Genomic DNA, 18,751 nt, shown 5'->3' with positions numbered 1-18,751 from the left:
TCTCATTTACAGGAGTCCTTTCCTTTCCTCATATTAGCCCCAATGTGAAGAAAAGCGGAACTGTAGGCAGTCCCAGATCTCCCACTCCACCACTCTCTCCACCCTGCACTGATCTTTATTCCTCCATGAAGGGCTTTCTGCTTTGGAGTTCTTGAAAGAAAAACAGCTCCTGCTCCCAGCTCTTTTCTTAGCCCATTTGGCTTGTCCAAAGCACACTGACCAGCTGAGCTTCTATACTCTTTCAGGCAAATAATTGTACCTATTGTTGCCAAATGGCTACTGTTCGCAAAAATAAAGAACAGGGCTGCTTCCTGTGATTCCAAAACCCAAAAAGCTCTGATAGCCAAAAAAAATTTTGGTAACTTTTTTTGCAGCAAACCCTAAATTGGCATACTATTTTTATAGTCTTATTTTATTCCACTTAGTATGATTATCCACTGATTTCTCTGTAGAAATGTGTTTTATTACAGAGTACTGCCTAGATCCACTTGCACTATTATGCAATATGAACAGCGTATACCCTGTGTAAGGTTCTCCGAAAGTCCAGAACCATCCTGGACTCTGAAACATTTCACCCCAAGGATTCAGATAAGGAACTGCAAATGTACTGTGAACCAAAAGTGTTAAACTCATTTGCTGAGCAAGGCAATTCCTTTCTGGTCAGATTCATAACTCTGCCTGCTGGCTGAGTTCTAGTAATGAGCACTAGCAATCCTCACATTGTAAAATTAAGATGACTAAGACTATTCTGCTCATAATATTCATTGAAACAGTAAGGTAAGGGTCAACTTTCAAATAGCAACTTTAAGAGTTCATAAAAGCAACATTAATGGCAAGATAATATATTTTCTCAAATATTGGAATGAGGCAATGCAGTGAGCTTACTACTAATGAAAATCCCAATACCAGAATTCAAGGAATGTGAAGCTCTCACCATTCACAATCTCGTGCCCAAAAAACATCTTCACTCCTGGAATACTTCTACCAGTCTCCACATTCTTCACTGTTATAAAAAACAATTCAACGGGTTAATTAAAAAAAATAATATTCCCTAAAACTATAAGAAAATACAATGTCTCTCAAAAGTGCTCAATCTGAGTTTTATAAAAATTCTCAAATTATTTTCCCCAAGGAATGAAGAGTCAGCAAAAAATTACAAAGCTATAGCCTTGAAACAAGTATTTAAAAAACAGAGGAAACCTTCCTAGCCAGTGTGGCTCAGTTGGTTGGAGCATTGTCCTACAATCCAAAAAGGCTGCAGGTTTGATTCCTGGTCAGGATATGCATCTACATTGCAGGTTTGGTCCCTCTTTAGAGCATGTACAAGAGGCAACTAATCGATGCTTCTCTCACATTGAGTTTCTCTCCTTCTCTCTCTCCCTCCCTTTCCTCCTCTCTAAAATTAATAAGCATGTCCTCACATGAGGATTTAAAAAGTAGTAATAGTAAGAGAGGGAACCTCAGAGAAACTAAAAGGACAGAAGTAGTAGTACACTGCAATTTAAACTACTCCAAAGAAGCCCTGGCTGGGTAGCTCAGTTAGAGCATCATCATCCCAATACACCAACGTTGTGGGTTTGATCCTCTGGTCAGGGCACATGTAAGAATCAACCAATGAATGCACAAACAAGTGGAACAACAAATTGATGTTTCTCTCTCTCTCCCTGTCCCCCCTCTCTCTCTAAAAATCAGTAATAAATAAAAATTTAAACTTCTTCCAAGAATATGCTAAGGCCTTTGGGACTAAGTATTATATCTACTTACTACATTTCCACTGACTTTTATTCCACCTAACTCCAGAAAAACTTTAAGGCAGCTTACTATTTCTAAGGTCCACATTCATGTCATGCTACATGCTCAAAAATATTAATGGGCAGGGACAATAATCCAATTCCTCATCCAAATACATGGCTCGTCTCTGAAGAGATAAGGGACTTAGGAGTTTAGATTTCAGGTCTACAATATGGTGTTATTTTTCTAAATGGAAATGCTCACAGCAGCTGTTAAATGAGAAAATGCTTGTAATAGTGTTAACTGAAAAACTGTATATATGATATACCAGACTTATTATGTCCACTACATAAATCTGTCATTAAAGACAAGATAGAAATTTACCAAAATATTTCACATGTCCCTGGACGGTGTGGCGCAGTGGACTGAGTACTAGCCTGTAAATCAAAGGGTCGCTGGTTCAATTCCCAGTCAGGCACGTGCCTGGGCTGCGGGCCAGGTTCCCAGTAGGGGGGCATGCAAGAGGCAACCACACATTGATGTTTCTTTCCCTCTCTTTCTCCCTCTATCTAAAAATAAATAAAATCTTTTAAAAAAATTTTCATCTGGACTGAAGGCTTTGTTGAACAAGCAAGAAGCATTTAGTAATCGTTGGCTACTCAAAACCATTTATTCAGGCTAGGAACATGCTCAGTCTCCCTGCAGAGAGTGGTGTCTTCCTGGACTTCCAGGGCATCTCTTTAAGCGGACTGACTCAGCTGGGAATACCCTTTTCCCTGTATTTCCTCTTCCTCCTGTCTGTAACTCCGAGTTTCGAAGCCATGTGCTAAAGATGGCAGAGCAGAAAAGATGAAAAATCTCAAATCCCAGATCCCTGCCAACTTTGGGGAATGTCATAATAGGCTGGGGATGTCTGCCTTATTTTACAAGGGAGAATAAACTCCTCGTTTGTTTAAGCCCCTGGAAGCAAATCTGTTCCTAGCACCTGAGCATGGTTCCTAATGACCAGCATTTAAAATTTCAAGCACCTAACTTGAAAACTCTTATGCCTCTCACTTAAAAATTTTTCAGATTGTTCCACATTGCTCTTGGAAGTGTCCAAATGCTATGACACGTAAGGTCCTTCTAATTTATCCATGCCTACTTCTCCAACCATATTTCTCTCATCTTCACACTGAAATTTACTTAGATTTTCTAAATGCAGCAAATTTTCATGTCTCTATATTTTTGTACATGCTGCTACTTCTGCTTAAAATAGTTCTCTCAAAGTGTTCCCCAGTACAGCATCAGCAACATCTGGAAACTTGTCAGAAATGTAAATTTTGATCCCTATCCCAGACCTTAAAATAACAAGTCTTCCAGGTTATTCTGATGCACAGATAAAGTTTGAGGACCAATGGCTTAAAACAGCCTTCCCCTTTCTTCCCATCCAGATAATTCCTACTCATCTGAATAAAGTTCTGCCATCAGTTCCTCCTTTAGGGAAGCCTTCCCCACTGTATTAACCCTACCACTCTCAGATCTAAATTACGGGTAGCTGAACCTTTGTGTTTCCACAACATCTTGTGCGTCCCTTTATCAGAGAGGATATCACACTGTATTACCGTATAACTACTTGTTTATATCTCCTTACTAGACTAAGTTTTTTTAGTACAGTTATTCTTATCTGTATCCCTGGTACCCTGCACAGTGGCTGGGATATAAAACTATCAATAAATGGTTACCGAGTGAATTAATCCTAGCCCACAAAAGTCATAATATGGCTTAACATTAACATTAATCTCTCAAATGCCCTTTATGCATGTTTTAATTGTGAACTTGAAATTTATCATGCCAGGAAAACAACTACCCTAGCAAGTCAATATTCTAGGTGAATAAAAAACTACATATTGTAGCTTTAAGGTGAACACATGGAGGATCCAGGAGAACCCAGAGCACGGCATGAAAACTCCGAGCCCCTTCCCACATACCTTGCCCTATGCATCTCTTCCATTTGGCTGTTCCTGAGTTGTATCCTTTATAATAAACCAGAAATGAAGCTGGGAAGCTGTCAGCTGTAGAGGCTATTTTATTATCATGAGAATAATATTGGGTTGGCCAAAAATTAGTTTGTTCCATATGATAGCTCTAGTAGTGCTTAGTGGTCTTTAACTTCGTTCAAAACTATTTTGTTAGATTGTATGTAGCTGTCATATAAGTGTGCACTTAAAATAAACTTACCAGCATCAGCTGGTGTGGCTTAGTGGATTGAGTGCTGGCCTGCAAACCAAAGTGTCACTGGTTTGATTCCCAGTGTAGGGTACATCCTTGGGTTGCAGGCCAGGTCCCCAGCATGGGGTGCACAAGATGCAATCACACATTGATGTTTCTCTCCCTCTCTTTCTCCCTCCTTTCTCTTCTCTAAAAATAAATAAAATCTTTTTTAAAAAAACTTACCAAGATTGGTAGATTTTTGTGCAGCAATTTAAATATTGAAGATGGAAGAAGATATGCAAAACTTTTGGCATAATATGCTTTATTTCAAGAAAGGTAAAAATGCAACTGAAATTCAATAAAATAATTGTGCAGTGTATGGAGAAGGTGCTGTGACTGATCAAATGTGTCAAAAGTGGTATGCGAAGTTTCCTGGCGGACATTTTGGCCAAATAATTCACTGCTGTGGAGCTGTCTTATGCACTGGAAGATGTTTAGCAGCACCCCAGGCCTCTACCCACTAGAGACACATAGTAGGAGATAGCTGACATACTCAAAATATCCAAATCAAGAAAGTTATTGGTGAAAATGAAAAATGAATCTTTTTTTAATGGAAAACACTAAACACTTTTTGGCCAACCCAACAGATAATCACTGAGATGGCAGAGCAGGAGCACAAGACACTGGGTCCCTCCTGACATCTACACTATTCCTAAGCAGCCTATCTACCTATGGATTTCTTCTTGCACGAGAAAAATAAGTGTCTTTGTGAATTTGTCTGTTGAAGCCAAAAGTAATTTTATCTAATGGAAAGGTTATTTATAATTTCAAGATGTATATGGAGAAAAATGAAAAGAACTACCCAGTTAAAAAACTCTCTATGTTGAAACTGTCCATTATCATGTCAATAAAAGTATAGAAATGGGGACAAAGTATCATATGCAGCTAGGCTGCTCTGTTAGGGAAACCAGCATTCTAATCTTCCACTTACCCCTTGCCTAAAATAGGAATAAGGCCTACTAATGATCCCGGTGGAGCCCAGAGTCATCACCAAACTCAGTTATTAACCTCTTAAATGGCAGAAGAGTATGAGAAATAACAAGAGACCTTTCTTCAGGACAACAATCTTGTTAGGGTCCACATGCTGGAGCACTCCCTCAAAGATGCCACAGACCAATGTGAGTTTCACCCTTCTCCACAAAATCTGATTGAGGAAATGGTAGTCACTGCTGAGATCCATGTTTTTTGATTCCAAAAGCAATCTTCAAGTAATCTTCTAAGCACTTGAAAATAAAAGAGATCTATGAGTTTTTAAAATATTTTGGACAGATGGGCTTTCCCTCCCTCCCTTTCCCCATTCCTGGAAGGGACAAGAAAATTAAAACTATGAGAGTAATTCAGTTTTGTTCATTTTTTAGAATGAAAATGAGAAAAAGATCGCTTTTACACGAACTCTAATATTTACACGGGAAACTGAAAACCACAGGACTTAGAGCAAGGTAGGCTTGGTTGGCTTCTTTGTCTATAAAATGTGGTAATACCACCTTTCCTTCCTTTGATAAATGAAAGCACAACATTTAGAGGCTTTTTAATGGCACACACTTATATCTTTTTAATACCAATCCAAAAAAACAAAAAAAACAAGTGAACAAAAATTGATACTAACAAACATTTGTGACACATTCTGTAATAAACTGTTTACCCTGAAAAGTCTGTGACCTACCCTCCCCTGGATCTAGCCTCTTGAAGATTAGTACATTTCCAGAGTTTGACATTTTTACCAACCAAATAATAAGTGACTCAGAACTATCACAATTCATCCATTACCACTCCAGCAACCATGTCACTGCAAGGGCCATTCCATCCCACCCTGGCCACAGCTCAGGCACTGGGCTGCCATATTATCACCACCAGTCATGTGCAGCCTGACATATTAAACTGCCACATGCCATACACTACTTTTGTAAAATTCAACTGTTTTTGTGAAAACGATGCATGCTTATTACAAAGAATGATAATGCATAATTGTACAAAGAAAAACTTTATCTTGTAGACATAAGTATCATTCATAGTAAACATTCATTTTTTAGTTTAATACTGTAAATTAAAAGATGAATCCTTTTTGATATCTTTTAGAATCCTGTTATTCAGATGTTCTTGTATTTAGAACCCCAGATAAATTTTCCTCTATGGTTGTTTAAATTTAAAAGCTGCTTGCCTTTGCCAAATTAGGAATAGTCAACCACTGAATTTACAATTTACTTTAACAAAACACTGATGGAATAATTAAGGCATAATGAACTAGGAAGAAGGTGAGAAGACACACAGTAATTTAAGCTATATAAATAAACTATATTTTTATATTTTAAGGTCTAGCAGGGGTGTCCAAACTTTTGGCATCTCTGGGCCACACTGGAAGAAGAAGAGTTGTCTTGGGCCATACATTAAATACACTGCAACATGTAATCACAAAAACATCTCATAATGTTTTAAGTAAATTTATGATTTTGTGTTGGGCTGCATTGCTAGCCATCCTGGGCCACACGCAACCTACGGGCCACAGGTTGGACACCCCTGGGTGGAGTGCTTTTACAAATGTTATTTGTGGCCTACAACCACCATTACCTAATTTACACATGCAGAAACTGAGGCTTAAATATTTTAAGACACCTGCCCAAAGTCACACATTCAGAAGGTAATGGAACCTGAACCTAGTGGAGGTTATGTGTAGTCTAGGACAAGACCGACCAAGTGTCAAACATCCAGAGAACATTAAGTCACCAAAGGGTCTGAGAAAAATCATTCTTCTTTTTTTTAAGTCAATCCAGTAGGCAAAAGGGTAATTTTCACAGAAACAAAAGGACACAAAACTGGAAAATCCATCCTTAATAAAGACAAAAAATTAATCTATATTTTTAAAAGATAAGGAATAAAACTTTGTGAAATGCTTGGAAAGTAAGGATACTTAAGAAATGTTAAAGTCAGAAGAAGAAAAAGAAAACATTAACACAAAGCAAAGAAAGCCTTGACTGACGACATCTGCAAACGGAAAGATTCAAGATTAGGAAGAACTCAGGTTAGAATCTAGAGATGGGTTTCAAGACAGGCTCAGAAAAGGGACATTCATGTGGCTGATACCAAGATTTTTTTTACCATAACCATACTCGCAAGATTAAAATGAAACTCCGGCAGCTTCTAGAAGAGCATATCGAAAACGTCACACTATATGAAGGTAGACATCACTAGGTCCAGCAAGAGCAAATCAGTAATGAAGAAGACTCAGTGAGTCCAGAACCTAGGTCTCATGCTAAGCCATCGAAGCCTTCAGTGAAGGTTGAAACTAATAACCCAAGTTAAATTGGGCAGCTTGCTAAGGGTCTCCTAGTGCATAGGTATTAAGTGATAGCGATGAAAATTTGATTCCGTGTGTCACATGTGTGTCCACAAAACAACACTCAAGCCCTGGCCCACTAGCTCAGTTACGCCAAGGTGGGGAAGGTTGCAGGCTTGATCCCAGGGGGTCAGGGCACATACAATAATCAACCAATGAATGCATAAATAAGTGGAACAGGCAATTGATGTGTGTGTGTGGGCGCCTCTCTCTCAAAATCAATGTTTACAACTTTAAAAAAGAAAAACAAAACACTTGAGGTGTGTGTGACGCGGGTCTCAAAAGGCATTGAAGACACAGGAAAAGAACTACTTGTAGTTCACCTCAGAGGGTATACTAATTAAACGAGTAGTGTTGTTTTCAAAACAACACTAAAAGTATGTCATAAGAATAAAGTGCAAAATTACTCATTTTTAAGGCAAAATAAGAAGAAACTACAAATAAAAGGCGAGCCATACGCTAGGAATTCACTCTTCACTGCCGTTAGGGGTTTTTATCCGAGGTAAATTTGGGAAGTCCTGTTCCAATTTTCGCCAAATGGTGAATTCCTCCAGCTTTAGTCTTGAACTTTAAAACGGAGCTGCTGTTAACGGAGAACTCTGGGAGAGTTCCAAGCCCGCGATGGCGGTTTTTTAGGGACCGGTAAAACGTATGGAGCACAGGGAATCCGTTCAGCTCAACGGCGCCTGGAGGAGGCCCACCGAGATGTCCAGCTGTTTCCTGAAGAGCCAAATCAGCGCGTGGCCCGGAGGCTGATTCCCCAGCGCCCCCAGCGGCCAGGAGGAGACAGGGCCGCTCGGAAAAAATGAGCAAGTGCGACTCCCAGCATGCACTTCCCAGGAGACACACCCTAAAGCTCCCCCAAGCAACGTTTTATCTATTTTTATTGTTTTTCTGCGCCAACTGCTACCCGTAGGGTGGGATTTCTGTGATAGAGTTCTGTGAGAAACTGCTTGGCTACGGGCTGCCTGTCGCAGGGTTGGTGTGTTATAAAGTGAGTCAATGACATTGCCCCTTTAATTGCGTTTGCGAGAGCCAGAGTGGCATTGCCCTGTTGCATCACAATTCCGGGGGCGGGGTCTATCTCTAGCGCGACCCGGCTCCGTGCCCGGGTGATTCATTCTGGGGCCGGAGCTAGGAGAGCCGACGTCGTCTCCTGCGCCGGGCTCAGCCTCGATCCTGATTGGCCACCCTCGAGGCCGCCCCCGTACTTGCAACACCCTTGGGTACCCTCCCCAGGCCGTGGTGGATACGCTGCCCTCTCCCTTCTTAACCCCTGGCCTTTCCTCTTTCTCCTCCTTCCCTCCAGCTACCGCCCTCCCTTCTGGCGCGCCAGCTCCCGAAAGGAGCTCTCCCAGCTCGGTGATGGGGTCTCGGGCCTCCACGTTACTGCGGGACGAAGAGCTTGAAGAGATCAAGAAGGAGACTGGCTGTGAGTTCGCGTAGGGGGTGGGAACGCGACTGGGCGCCTCCGGCTGGCATCAGGATGAGGGCTGCTACCGCTGAGGTCTGGAGTTGGGGTACCTGGAGGTTGAGGAGGTCCTAATCAGCCTCTAGCGCTGGAGCTTCGGGGCCGAGAGCTGGAGAACCTGTTCTTCCAGCTACATCTACCCGGAGCGGGGTTCGGGCTCTTGCGGTGGCTGTCCTTTGCCTCAAAGGCAGGAGTCGCGATTACTTGCAGAGCACAAACACCGCTCATTTCTCCTCTCCCAGCTAAGGAAAGGACCTCCTGTATCTTCTCACCAACCTGAAATTCAGGAATTCCAGATTGATCCTGTAGAAGACAAAATCCCTTTCTGGGCAAGGATTTAAAACCACTGACATCTGTGGGAAACCACAAACATATTCTTGCCACAACTGGGAGGGGGGAATAAAAGAAACCCACAGAAAGTCAGATCGTATAGTAAGACTTTGAAAGATGGGACCCAGTGACAGGAGACCTTGAAAAAATCAGGGATCTGAGAGTATGACTCCTTCTGAACTTGTGGAGAAAAAGCATGGATACAGTGGCCACCGGTTTTTACTTACTCTGAAGATGCTTACTGTCCCGATTTCAGATATATTGATTTCTACTGTGCTGCTGTACTTTATGCAGTCACCATGGAAACTGGAGGTGCTCCAAAAATCTGTGTGAATTTATACTAGGAGCTGATTTTTTATAGTCCAATGTCTTTTTCATTAACCTGAACAAAGGGGCAATAGGGCTTTGGGAATTCAAAGCTCCGTAAAACAACATCACATACATTGGTATAGTCCTTGATAATGCATATGGTATTTTCTATTCTCCATAATCCATTATGACTCTTGTATTTTACACGAGTTATGTAAGTACCTGAGATTTCTCTCTTCACCATATCTGTCTTTGATAGTGAAGTGACCAGTAAGTAACTCAGTGGCTTAGATGCAGGTAATATTGGGGTATACTGAGAAACTACAGAATTACGCAGGCAGTGTGGCCTGAGATGAATTAAATGCTGTCCAGTGCTTTCTGACAAATTAAACTTTCTAGAACCTTCAAGTTGGAAGGGCTGTTATTTAGCCCCAGTCCTTGTCGGAGTGTTTTACTTCTTTCATCATCCCCTACCACATGGCCGTTAACGCTTCTCCATAAAAACTAACAATGATGGGCTCAGCATATACCATTGCTATCCTTTTCATGATTTTGGATGAATGACAGGAAGTAATTAGCTGTTTATAATGTGCAGTATTTGTTTGGCTACTTGACTTTCTGGTCAAGCATTTTATTACATTTTGTGGCCACGATCCCTAGCTGCTCTTGGAAATATAAGAACTATGTTAGGTCCTAGGTGACACCGGAGTTAAAGCGCTTGTGCTTAAAATAAAAAGTCACATTAATGAGGAAGTGTAAAGCTTAGTGAGGATGGAAAAAGCTGTTTTTTGCCTCAAAGGAAATGGTAATCCCATTCTGATTTATTTACATTCGACCAAAGGAAAAGGGCCTGGGTGCTACAGGACTCTAGGTTATTTTACAGTATGACTTCTGGAAACGCAGGACCAAATCCTCCTGGAAGAGCTGTTTTCCTTGTTACCAAAAAGTGAACCAAGCCTGAGGGAGAGTCTTAACACAACCAGTGCAAATGTATGTACTGAGTCAGAAAGACTAATGAAGCAAATACTTACTGAATTTCTGCAAAGTCTGTGTTCAGTACTGTGCTAGGTATTCCCAGCAATTGGTGACAAAAGACACCCACAACTTGGTGGTGGAGATAAGCCCACAAGAATTAGGATTAGCATCAGGACACAAGATTACTGAAATTGTGCAGAACTCAAGGAAGCCACGTGGGCTGGCTTTGTGGAGGATAGGAATTGGGCCATGATTCATGTGTGAACAGATTACATTTGGATAAATTAACTTAAGGCATTTCTCATGACTTCCAAGAGCTTTATCCCCCAGACTGCTGCATGGTTATTCCTCCTCCCTGGGAGTTGAGCTATCAGTTTATGCAGTTAGTGTCCATCAACAGAGTTTATTTTATTTTATTTTTTAAAATAATTTCAAAAGTTTTCAATTACAGTTGACATATATTAGTTACATATATTATATAAATAGTAATTTATATAATTTATGAAGTAATCACCCCAATATGTCTAGTATCCACCTGACACCATACATAGTTATTAGAATATTATTGCAGGGTTGATTTTTAAAGCAGTAATTTTAGCATGATATAAAAGGTTTAGAAGAATAAAAACAACAGATACCTGAAGATGGGGTAGAGAGGTGGAATTTGTCCATTTTCATCTGCTTCTTAGTTTGGGTAACTATCAGTCAGAAACACTTCAAATTAAGCACAAGTATAAGACATTTCACTCTTCCCTTTGCCTGTAAGAAAACGTAGCATAATTGAGGCAAACTGACTTTAAATTACAATCAATGAAAAATTTAAACAATTTTTCCTGTCTAAATTGATTAGAATTAATTTATCCCTAGTTTAGCCAGCATTTGAAATTTAAGTGATTCTAGGGAAGTAATTTTAGGTAAGAATTACTGATAACACCTAGTCTTAATTAAGCCTAGACTTCATTCTTGAGGGTTAATTTTGATTGTTCTTGATTTAGTTTATTTTCTAATTACTTTCATTCTTTAGCTTTTAAATTTCCGCCTTTGATACTGAGTTAGTTGAGTCATTTCCCATACAAGAATCAACCAGTGAATGCATAAATAGGTGGAACAACAAATCAGTGTCTCTCTCTCTCTCCCTTCCTTTATCCCTTCTTCTCTCTCACTCTAAACTCAATAATTTAAAAACCACTTTTTTAAAAAATAGCCATTTAGAATATATGCACTTCTATTTTCATTGCAGCGTTATTTACAATAGCCAAGATATGGAAGCAACCCAAGTGCCCATGAATAGATAAATGGATAAAAAAAATGTGATACACACACACAAACACACACACACACACAACACACACAAAATGGAGTATTGCTTAGTCATAAAAAAGAATGAAATCTTAACATTTGCAACAGCATGTATAATCCTAGAGGGTATTTTGCTAAGTGAAATAAGACAGAGAAAGGCAAATACCATATGGTTTCCCTTATATGTGGAACCTAAAGAGCAAAATAAACAAAATAGAAACAGACTCATAGATACAGAGAATAGACTGGTGGCTTCCAGAGGAGCGCATTTTGGGAGGCTGGGTGAAGTGAAGGAATTAAGAACTGCAAATTGGCTCTAACCATGAAATAATCATAGGGATATAAAGTACAGCATAGGGAATATAGTCAATAATATCATAATAACTCTGTACAGTGCCAGGTGGGTACTTGAAATATCAGGGGGAACACTTTGTAAAGTATATGATTGTCTCACCACTGTGCTATACAAATACAACTAATGAAACTCATACAAAATAATATTGAATGTCAACTGTAAATGAAAAATAAAGTGAAAAAAAGAAAAACCAGTTAGATTCAAGTAAGGAAAAAAATTAAGTTCCAAAATCACTTAAGACAAATTGTGTAAATAAGAAGTGAAACATATTAATACAATGCCTGAATAAATATCAGAATATATACATCCGTCTGTTGAAATAGAAATGCACATAATATAACTTAACACTTGTAGCTGGTTTGGGGTTAAGTGAATTGTACATCTCTGTACTCCCCACCAACATATAATGAAAATTTCCAAATACAAAAAAAAGTTAAAATAGTTGTTAACATTATGCTATATTTACTTTATCTAGTTATACATAGTTTTTAATGATCTAGTTGAAAGTCAGATATCAGAACTCTTCATCCCTAAATACTTCTGCATGAATAGGGATTTTCCTTACATTGCCACAGTCCTACTATCGGACCTGAGAAAGTTGACAATAATTCTATTATACTATCCACCATTCAGTCTATATTCAAATTTCCCCAATTGTAAAAAGGTTGTTTGGGTCTTTGGGGTTTTTTTGTTTTTGTAATGTCTTTTAAGTTTCTTTTATTTTTTAGGTTCCCTAACAGAGTAGATCAGCTCTTGGAGTTCTCTTGTCAGGGGAAATGCTGGGGTGTGGAGTGTTCAGGGGAAATGGTTAAGAGTGCAGAGTTTAATACATCAATCTTTTATCTAAAGGTACCTTTGGTTGCAGTTGTATGCTTTCCCTAGGTTATCAGTCTGTTCTCCTGCATTAAGATTTGGGGTAAGGGCAAGGGCAAGGGCAAAATACCTGTTTTTCTTCCTCCCTTTTCATTTTTATTTTTCCCTCTGCCATTCCTTCTTAGTGTTTGGCACTTGTCTGAAGTGCTTCTTCCTCTGAGCTCAAAGCAACAAGGTCAGAGAGTTTTGAAAGTTAGCAGGGCCTTCTAAGTAATCTTTCAACAATATAAAATAATTTGCCCATTAGTGGAGAAAAATACAGCTTTATTCAAGACATGTCCATGTGCACAGCCTTCTGAGAGTAATTGTCAACTCCGAGACTTTCTTTGAGTTACAAGACTTGTGGAGGTTTGTGCTGCCTATCCTGCCGGCTAGCCTAGTACCTTCTGGTGAAAATGGTTTACTGGCAACTTGTCTTGCCTTCATTTGTGGCAGTTCCAATACCTTTCTGCTTCTTGAAGTTGCTCTGAACCCTGTGCCTTGAAGATTGCTTTATATTCTTGGTCACAGTGGATTTAGCACCTAAATTAAAGCTTTAAAACTTTCCCTTCCTCCCTCCCTTCCCCCTTTCCTCCCTTCCTCCTCTTCCCTCTTCCCTCCCTTCCTTCCTTCCTTCCTCTCCCCACCTTGGTTTTCTTCTTATTCCTCCTCCTCCATCTTCTTTTTCTTTTCTTCCTCCCTTTGCCCCATCCTCCTTGTGTTAACAAAGCTCTTTTTAACTATCATTATAACATTGGTTGTGAAATTTAGGAAATAGATTGAGATGTAACCATATTGAGTTGTGTTAAAAGTTGACGTATAGCCCAGTTTGTCCTGAAAGACAGCAGTTTTATGGTTGTTTGGCTACTTATTTACATATTTATTTTTAACATTGGTAAAATTATGAACTCAAACAGCCGTAAACTAGTCTTTTATTCTGAAATTTGGGGTGTAAATGCCATACCAGTACTTACTAAGGGAATTTTAAAAATCATACTGTAAGAGGTTTAAGCGCCCAGTTCTTTCAGCTAGTGATCTAGATTAGAAAGGTAAGCTGATGGTTCATTTATAAGTTGAAGAGGTTGGACTAGATGACAACATTCCTTCCAATTTTAAAATTGTATAAATCACTATACGTGATTATTTATATGCATGTGGAATTTCTAGAAAAATTCGCGAAGAAGCTGGTAATAGTGTTTGCCTCTGGCAAGAGAGGCTGGGGAACTCAGTTGCTACAGAGACTTTTCAGTTTGAATGATTTCCTTGTTAAAAGCAATCTGAAATATATACCACTCTACTAAAAAACCAATCCAGTGGACTAAATATTATGCAGTTATTAAAAAGGACTGCAAAGCAATATAGAAAAATTATGAATTAATAAATGAGAAGTAAGCTATCATACCTTTGTAGACAAGTGACGGATATTAGATGGGATATGAAGAAATGAAAACAGTGCTGTTGAGATTGTGAGCAAATTTTGCTTTTTCAAAAAATATTTTGGGCAAGTTAGTAATTCGCTAACTAATTAATGTTGTTAAACTAAAAGGAACTTGAGTGTTAGAGAAGGCTTTGAGGCCCGAGGCCGATGCTAGGGTAAATTCATCAGGTTCCTGAAGAAAACGGGCTGTGGCTGGCAGAGTCAGGAGAAAGGTGGAGATTAATTAGTGCAGTAGTAAAGCTATACCTTCAGGCTTATGATGTAAATCCTTACCTCACGATGGTAATAACAAACGCGGAGTATTTGCCACTTGCCGTCTTGGCAAGCCCTTCCTTCTCATGTACTCGCTCAGTTCACTCCGCAGGCCTGTTCACTCACCCCTCACGGGTAAGCCTTGGCACTGCAAATGGAATCATTCTGTCAACCTGACCCGCACAGGAGTGTACTCTACACCTGCCTGGCAGGCAGAAAGGTCCACGATGCTTCCTCCGTGCCTGCACCCGAAGTGCCTGGACCCTGGCTGGCTTTGTGCCGGCTGGGCATGATTCGGCCTCCTCCGCTTCCTGCTCTCTGATGCCGAAGCAGTCACAGCTGTACCCAGTGTGTTCTCTCAGCCTAGCTTTGGGCCACTCATTTCCTGATTCTCCTGCTGTGCCCCTGTTTACTTTGTCCCATTGTTCCTAAAACTGCAAGTAAATTTTTGTTTCAGGAGCAGGGGAGAGAGGGACAATTATCAGAACTCATTCAGCCACCCCTTTAAGCCCCTGAAGGTACAACCTGGGACAAAGTCCCCACTTGCCACACCCTCTTTGTCTTTTCTCCTTTGATACCTTCCCCCCCCTCCTACCTCCAGTCTGCCAGGAGACTAAACTATTTCCCAGAAATTCCTTTTTACATTTTTCAAAGTTTTATTGTGCATTTATTACCTCATTTTAATTGTCAGCCCGTGCCTGAGTTAATCCAAAATAAGGAGCAAAATAGGTTCTTTGTAGATGTCATATGATGATAACATGACAATTTTACAAATTGCCTAATTTACTTTCTTGGAACCCATTCCTTTACTGGGAACTTAGTGGAGCTCATGCCATCACAGAAAAGAGGCTGATCCAAGGCTGTGGTGATCTTTTACTGAGGGAAAGATCAGTACTGAGGGAAAAGATAAAGCCACTAATGCTTAGTGCAGGAGTAAACCAGATTTTAAAAATAGAATCTGAGTGCCCCAGTCTTAAATTCAGTACAAGTTCCCTACCCAGGGAGCCTGCCTGCCTGAAACCTCAGACTGATTAATAAGTATGTTTTTAATCAAAGCACGCATTTTCATAGTCTCTAAGTGAGGGGACTGAAAGGTAAAAGTTTCCCAATTTCCTTTTAAACTAAAATTGGCTTTGTGTTGTTAAATCTTTACTACCTGACATTTACTGTAACACCTAGTCTTAATTAAGCCTTGACTTCATTCCTGAGAGTTAATTTTGATCTTGATTTAGTTTATTTTCTAATTCCTTTCATTCTTTAGCTTTTAAGGTTTTTCCTTTGACACTCTAGGGATGAGTTAGTTGAGTCATTTCCCCATTTTGCTCACTGGGAGGCATTTAATTCGTGGTGGGCTCAGTCCAGAAAAACAGCTGGCTTCCAAAGGGCCACAGGGGTCAGTTTGAGTGGAGGGTGACTTCTCCATCTGGGACTAATTTTGTATTCTTCAGTTTCCCACAGTCAGATCACCCGCCTCTACAGCCGATTCACCAGCCTGGACAAAGGAGAGAATGGGACTCTCAGGTAGGCAGTTCTTTTCTTTATGTTCTGTCATTTTCTGAATAGCTAGCTGCCTTTGTCCCAAAGGTAGATACGATAGGCATCTAGCATGCAGAGAGCAGGGACTATTTCTTCACCTGTGTTTGACCATCATTAATCCAAAAGGAAGTTAAATAAGCAGAACACTAGTGATAAACCTAACTTTATATAAACATAAACATATAACTTTATGTTTATCACTAGGTGCTTGTTGCTTTACTCCAGTTCGCCTTAGTTTGTGTGGCCATTGTTCTGGTCCTAAGGATATACTTTTGAGAATTTCAGTTCTCTCTGCTTGAGTTTTCACACAGCTCTTTTCCAAGGATATTAGCATTTAGAAGGTTGACCCATTGTAATCCAAGATAGGGTCAGGTTGTTTTGTCGTCTCTCCTATTTCCGAACACAACCCATAACCCTAGGTACGTCACTTTATGTTTTAATGTTAGATAAGATGTTCGGTATTTTCATCTAGAGCATTGGACCTCAACTGAGAGCTGTTTTGCCCCAGGTGACAAAATGTCTGGAGACATTTTTAATTGTCATGATTGAAGAATGCTACTCTTGTCTAGTGGGTAGAGGAGCGCTGTTAGGCATCCTACGGTGCACAGGACATCCTCCCACAATAAAGAATTATTCTGCCCTAAATGTCAAAAGTGCCACTGGTCTAGAATAAGTGTATGATTTCAGAGTAGTGTAATGCTATATCATTTCCTATTCGTAGTTGTCTTATCGGAGTCACATGAAAGTCTATTCTAATTATTCAGGTGGGTGCGAGTGATACATCATTGTGGTTTTGATTTGTATTTCCGTAATGACAAATCATGCTGAGCATTCTTTTCATGTGCTGGTTAATCATTTGTATATCTTCTTTGGCGAAATGCCTATTCATGTCTTTTGACTATTGTTTAATTGGTTTGTCTTTTTGTTGTTGAGTTGAGGGGGTTCTTTTTATATTCTAGCTATTAGACCCTTTTCAGATACATGATTTGCAAATATTTTCTCCAATTCTGTGGATTGTCTTTTCACTCTTTATAGTGTTCTTTGAAGCATAAAAGTTTTAATTTTGATAAAATCCAATTTATCTGACTTTTCTTTTTGTGTGGGTGCTTTTTTGGTGTCATAGCTAAGAAACCATTGCCATATCCAAGGTCATGAAGATGTACCTCTGTGCTGTCTTCTAAGAGTTTTGTAGTTTTACCTCTTATATTTAAGTCTTTAACTCATTTTGAGTTATTTTATATATCTTTTTTATATATCATGTAAGAGTCAAACTTTTTTTTTTTTGCATGTGGATATCCACTTATCCAAGCACATTTGTTGAAGAGACTATGTAAATTTGCACTTGAAAAATACACCAGACTAAAAATCTCTTCAGCTCTAATACTCCAAATCTTCAGCTCTAATACTTAAATAATTTGCTTCAGTTTGGAATTACATCTTTCTCATAAATTCAGACTTAACCACTAAGTAAATATATAGATTCGAATTAGTTCTAATTCCTTTAGTGAGTGATTTGTAAATGTGTTTTAATCACTTTCACTATTTTCTGGGAGACAATGGAAAAGCTTTTGTAAAAGGAACTTTTTATCCTTAGGAAGGGGTGAAAACTTTCCAGATGTCAGCTAATATTATCTGCTTCTTAAAATCTACTTAAGACTTGTTCAACCCCTAAAATGCCAGTGAATTAACTCACTCATTTGATAGGTATTTATTGAATACCATTGTTCTCAGAGATGGTTTCTACAAATTCTTGGTGGGAGAAGAGGTGGCAGGAAGTGATGGGGTAATTCTTGATTTCATGGTTACCTGGATCTAACTGATTCTTTTATACCTAGCTTTACAAAACACTAGGTCTTAAATCTGTTCTTTAATCTCCATCATGGTGTAGATTAAAATATGGTAAACAACTAGAATATATATGTAAATAATTTCATTGGACTCACCAACTATCAGTGAGTTCACACTGGCTGTGCCTCCTGACAATGGCTATCTTAGCTTCTTGCCATCTTATTAGATTGCCTTCCCTTCTCCCCCGACCCTTTCTTCTGTTCTGCTCCTCCAGCCTTAAAGGTTATCTGGTACACTCTAAATTCTTCTAAATACAGAGCAATTTAGTATCTCCAGTCTCTTACTGCCAAACTCAGTTCAAGGCCTATCTTGACCTTTCCAGAATCTATCAGGGTTCTCGGCCGAATACAGATGACCTCCAATATTTTGTTACCTGGAACAGACTCCACTTTTAGGAGAAGTATTTTCTCTTCTACATTTTCCTTCACTTTCCTCTTCTAAGATGCTCAGTGTCTGGGGCCTAAAGCCACATTCTGCAGAACAAGAGGCTATAGCGTACCATCCAAAGCATTCTGTATTCCTTTGGGGTGTCAATCCCAGTGGGAACATAAAGCAGATACTATGCAAGGCTGGGGTTGGAAATGGAACTTGTGCAAAGTGCTTTCAGAGATTTGCCCCGAAGTTTGTTTTATTAAACACTAGTTCCTTGGCCTACCAATTATGTGTTGTGTTGAAAAGAAGACAGACAAAAGTTATCCACTAAACTTTGTGAAAACTTAGTAAACATGGCTAAACTGGCTTCTTTATTATGGGGTTTCCCAGCACCTTTAA

General features: G+C 39.4%; 2 protein-coding genes across 3 annotated transcripts in view; one reads left to right on the top strand and one right to left on the bottom strand.

Moving 5' to 3' along the window:
- EXD1 (exonuclease 3'-5' domain containing 1) overlaps positions 1-5,164 on the bottom strand; it is a 40,400-nt gene extending 35,236 nt beyond the window's left edge. Inside the window, exons 1-2 of one of the 2 annotated variants that reach the window (XM_054565131.1) lie at positions 5,032-5,164; positions 935-1,003 (exon numbers count right to left, since the gene is read on the bottom strand). In XM_054565131.1, the coding sequence (XP_054421106.1) occupies positions 935-1,003; positions 5,032-5,164 (202 nt within the window). The remainder of the gene's footprint in view (positions 1-934; positions 1,004-5,031) is intronic. The other variant, XM_054565132.1, reaches the window with a different exon arrangement.
- Positions 5,165-8,462: 3,298 nt separating this feature from the next.
- Positions 8,463-18,751, top strand: part of CHP1 (calcineurin like EF-hand protein 1) — a 39,089-nt gene continuing 28,800 nt past the window's right edge. Inside the window, exons 1-2 of the mRNA XM_054565571.1 lie at positions 8,463-8,747; positions 16,045-16,117. Coding sequence (XP_054421546.1) covers positions 8,681-8,747; positions 16,045-16,117 — 140 coding nt within the window. The 5' untranslated portion in view covers positions 8,463-8,680. The remainder of the gene's footprint in view (positions 8,748-16,044; positions 16,118-18,751) is intronic.

This window comes from Pteronotus mesoamericanus, unplaced genomic scaffold, assembly GCF_021234165.1.
Source record: "Pteronotus mesoamericanus isolate MK-2021 breed Mesoamerican mustached bat unplaced genomic scaffold, CSHL_Meso_final contig_164, whole genome shotgun sequence".
In the NCBI taxonomy this organism is placed as follows: Eukaryota; Metazoa; Chordata; class Mammalia; order Chiroptera; family Mormoopidae; genus Pteronotus; species Pteronotus mesoamericanus.
The sequence above is the reverse complement of the archived record's forward strand: the minus strand, read 5'-3'. Positions and strand labels throughout refer to the sequence as shown.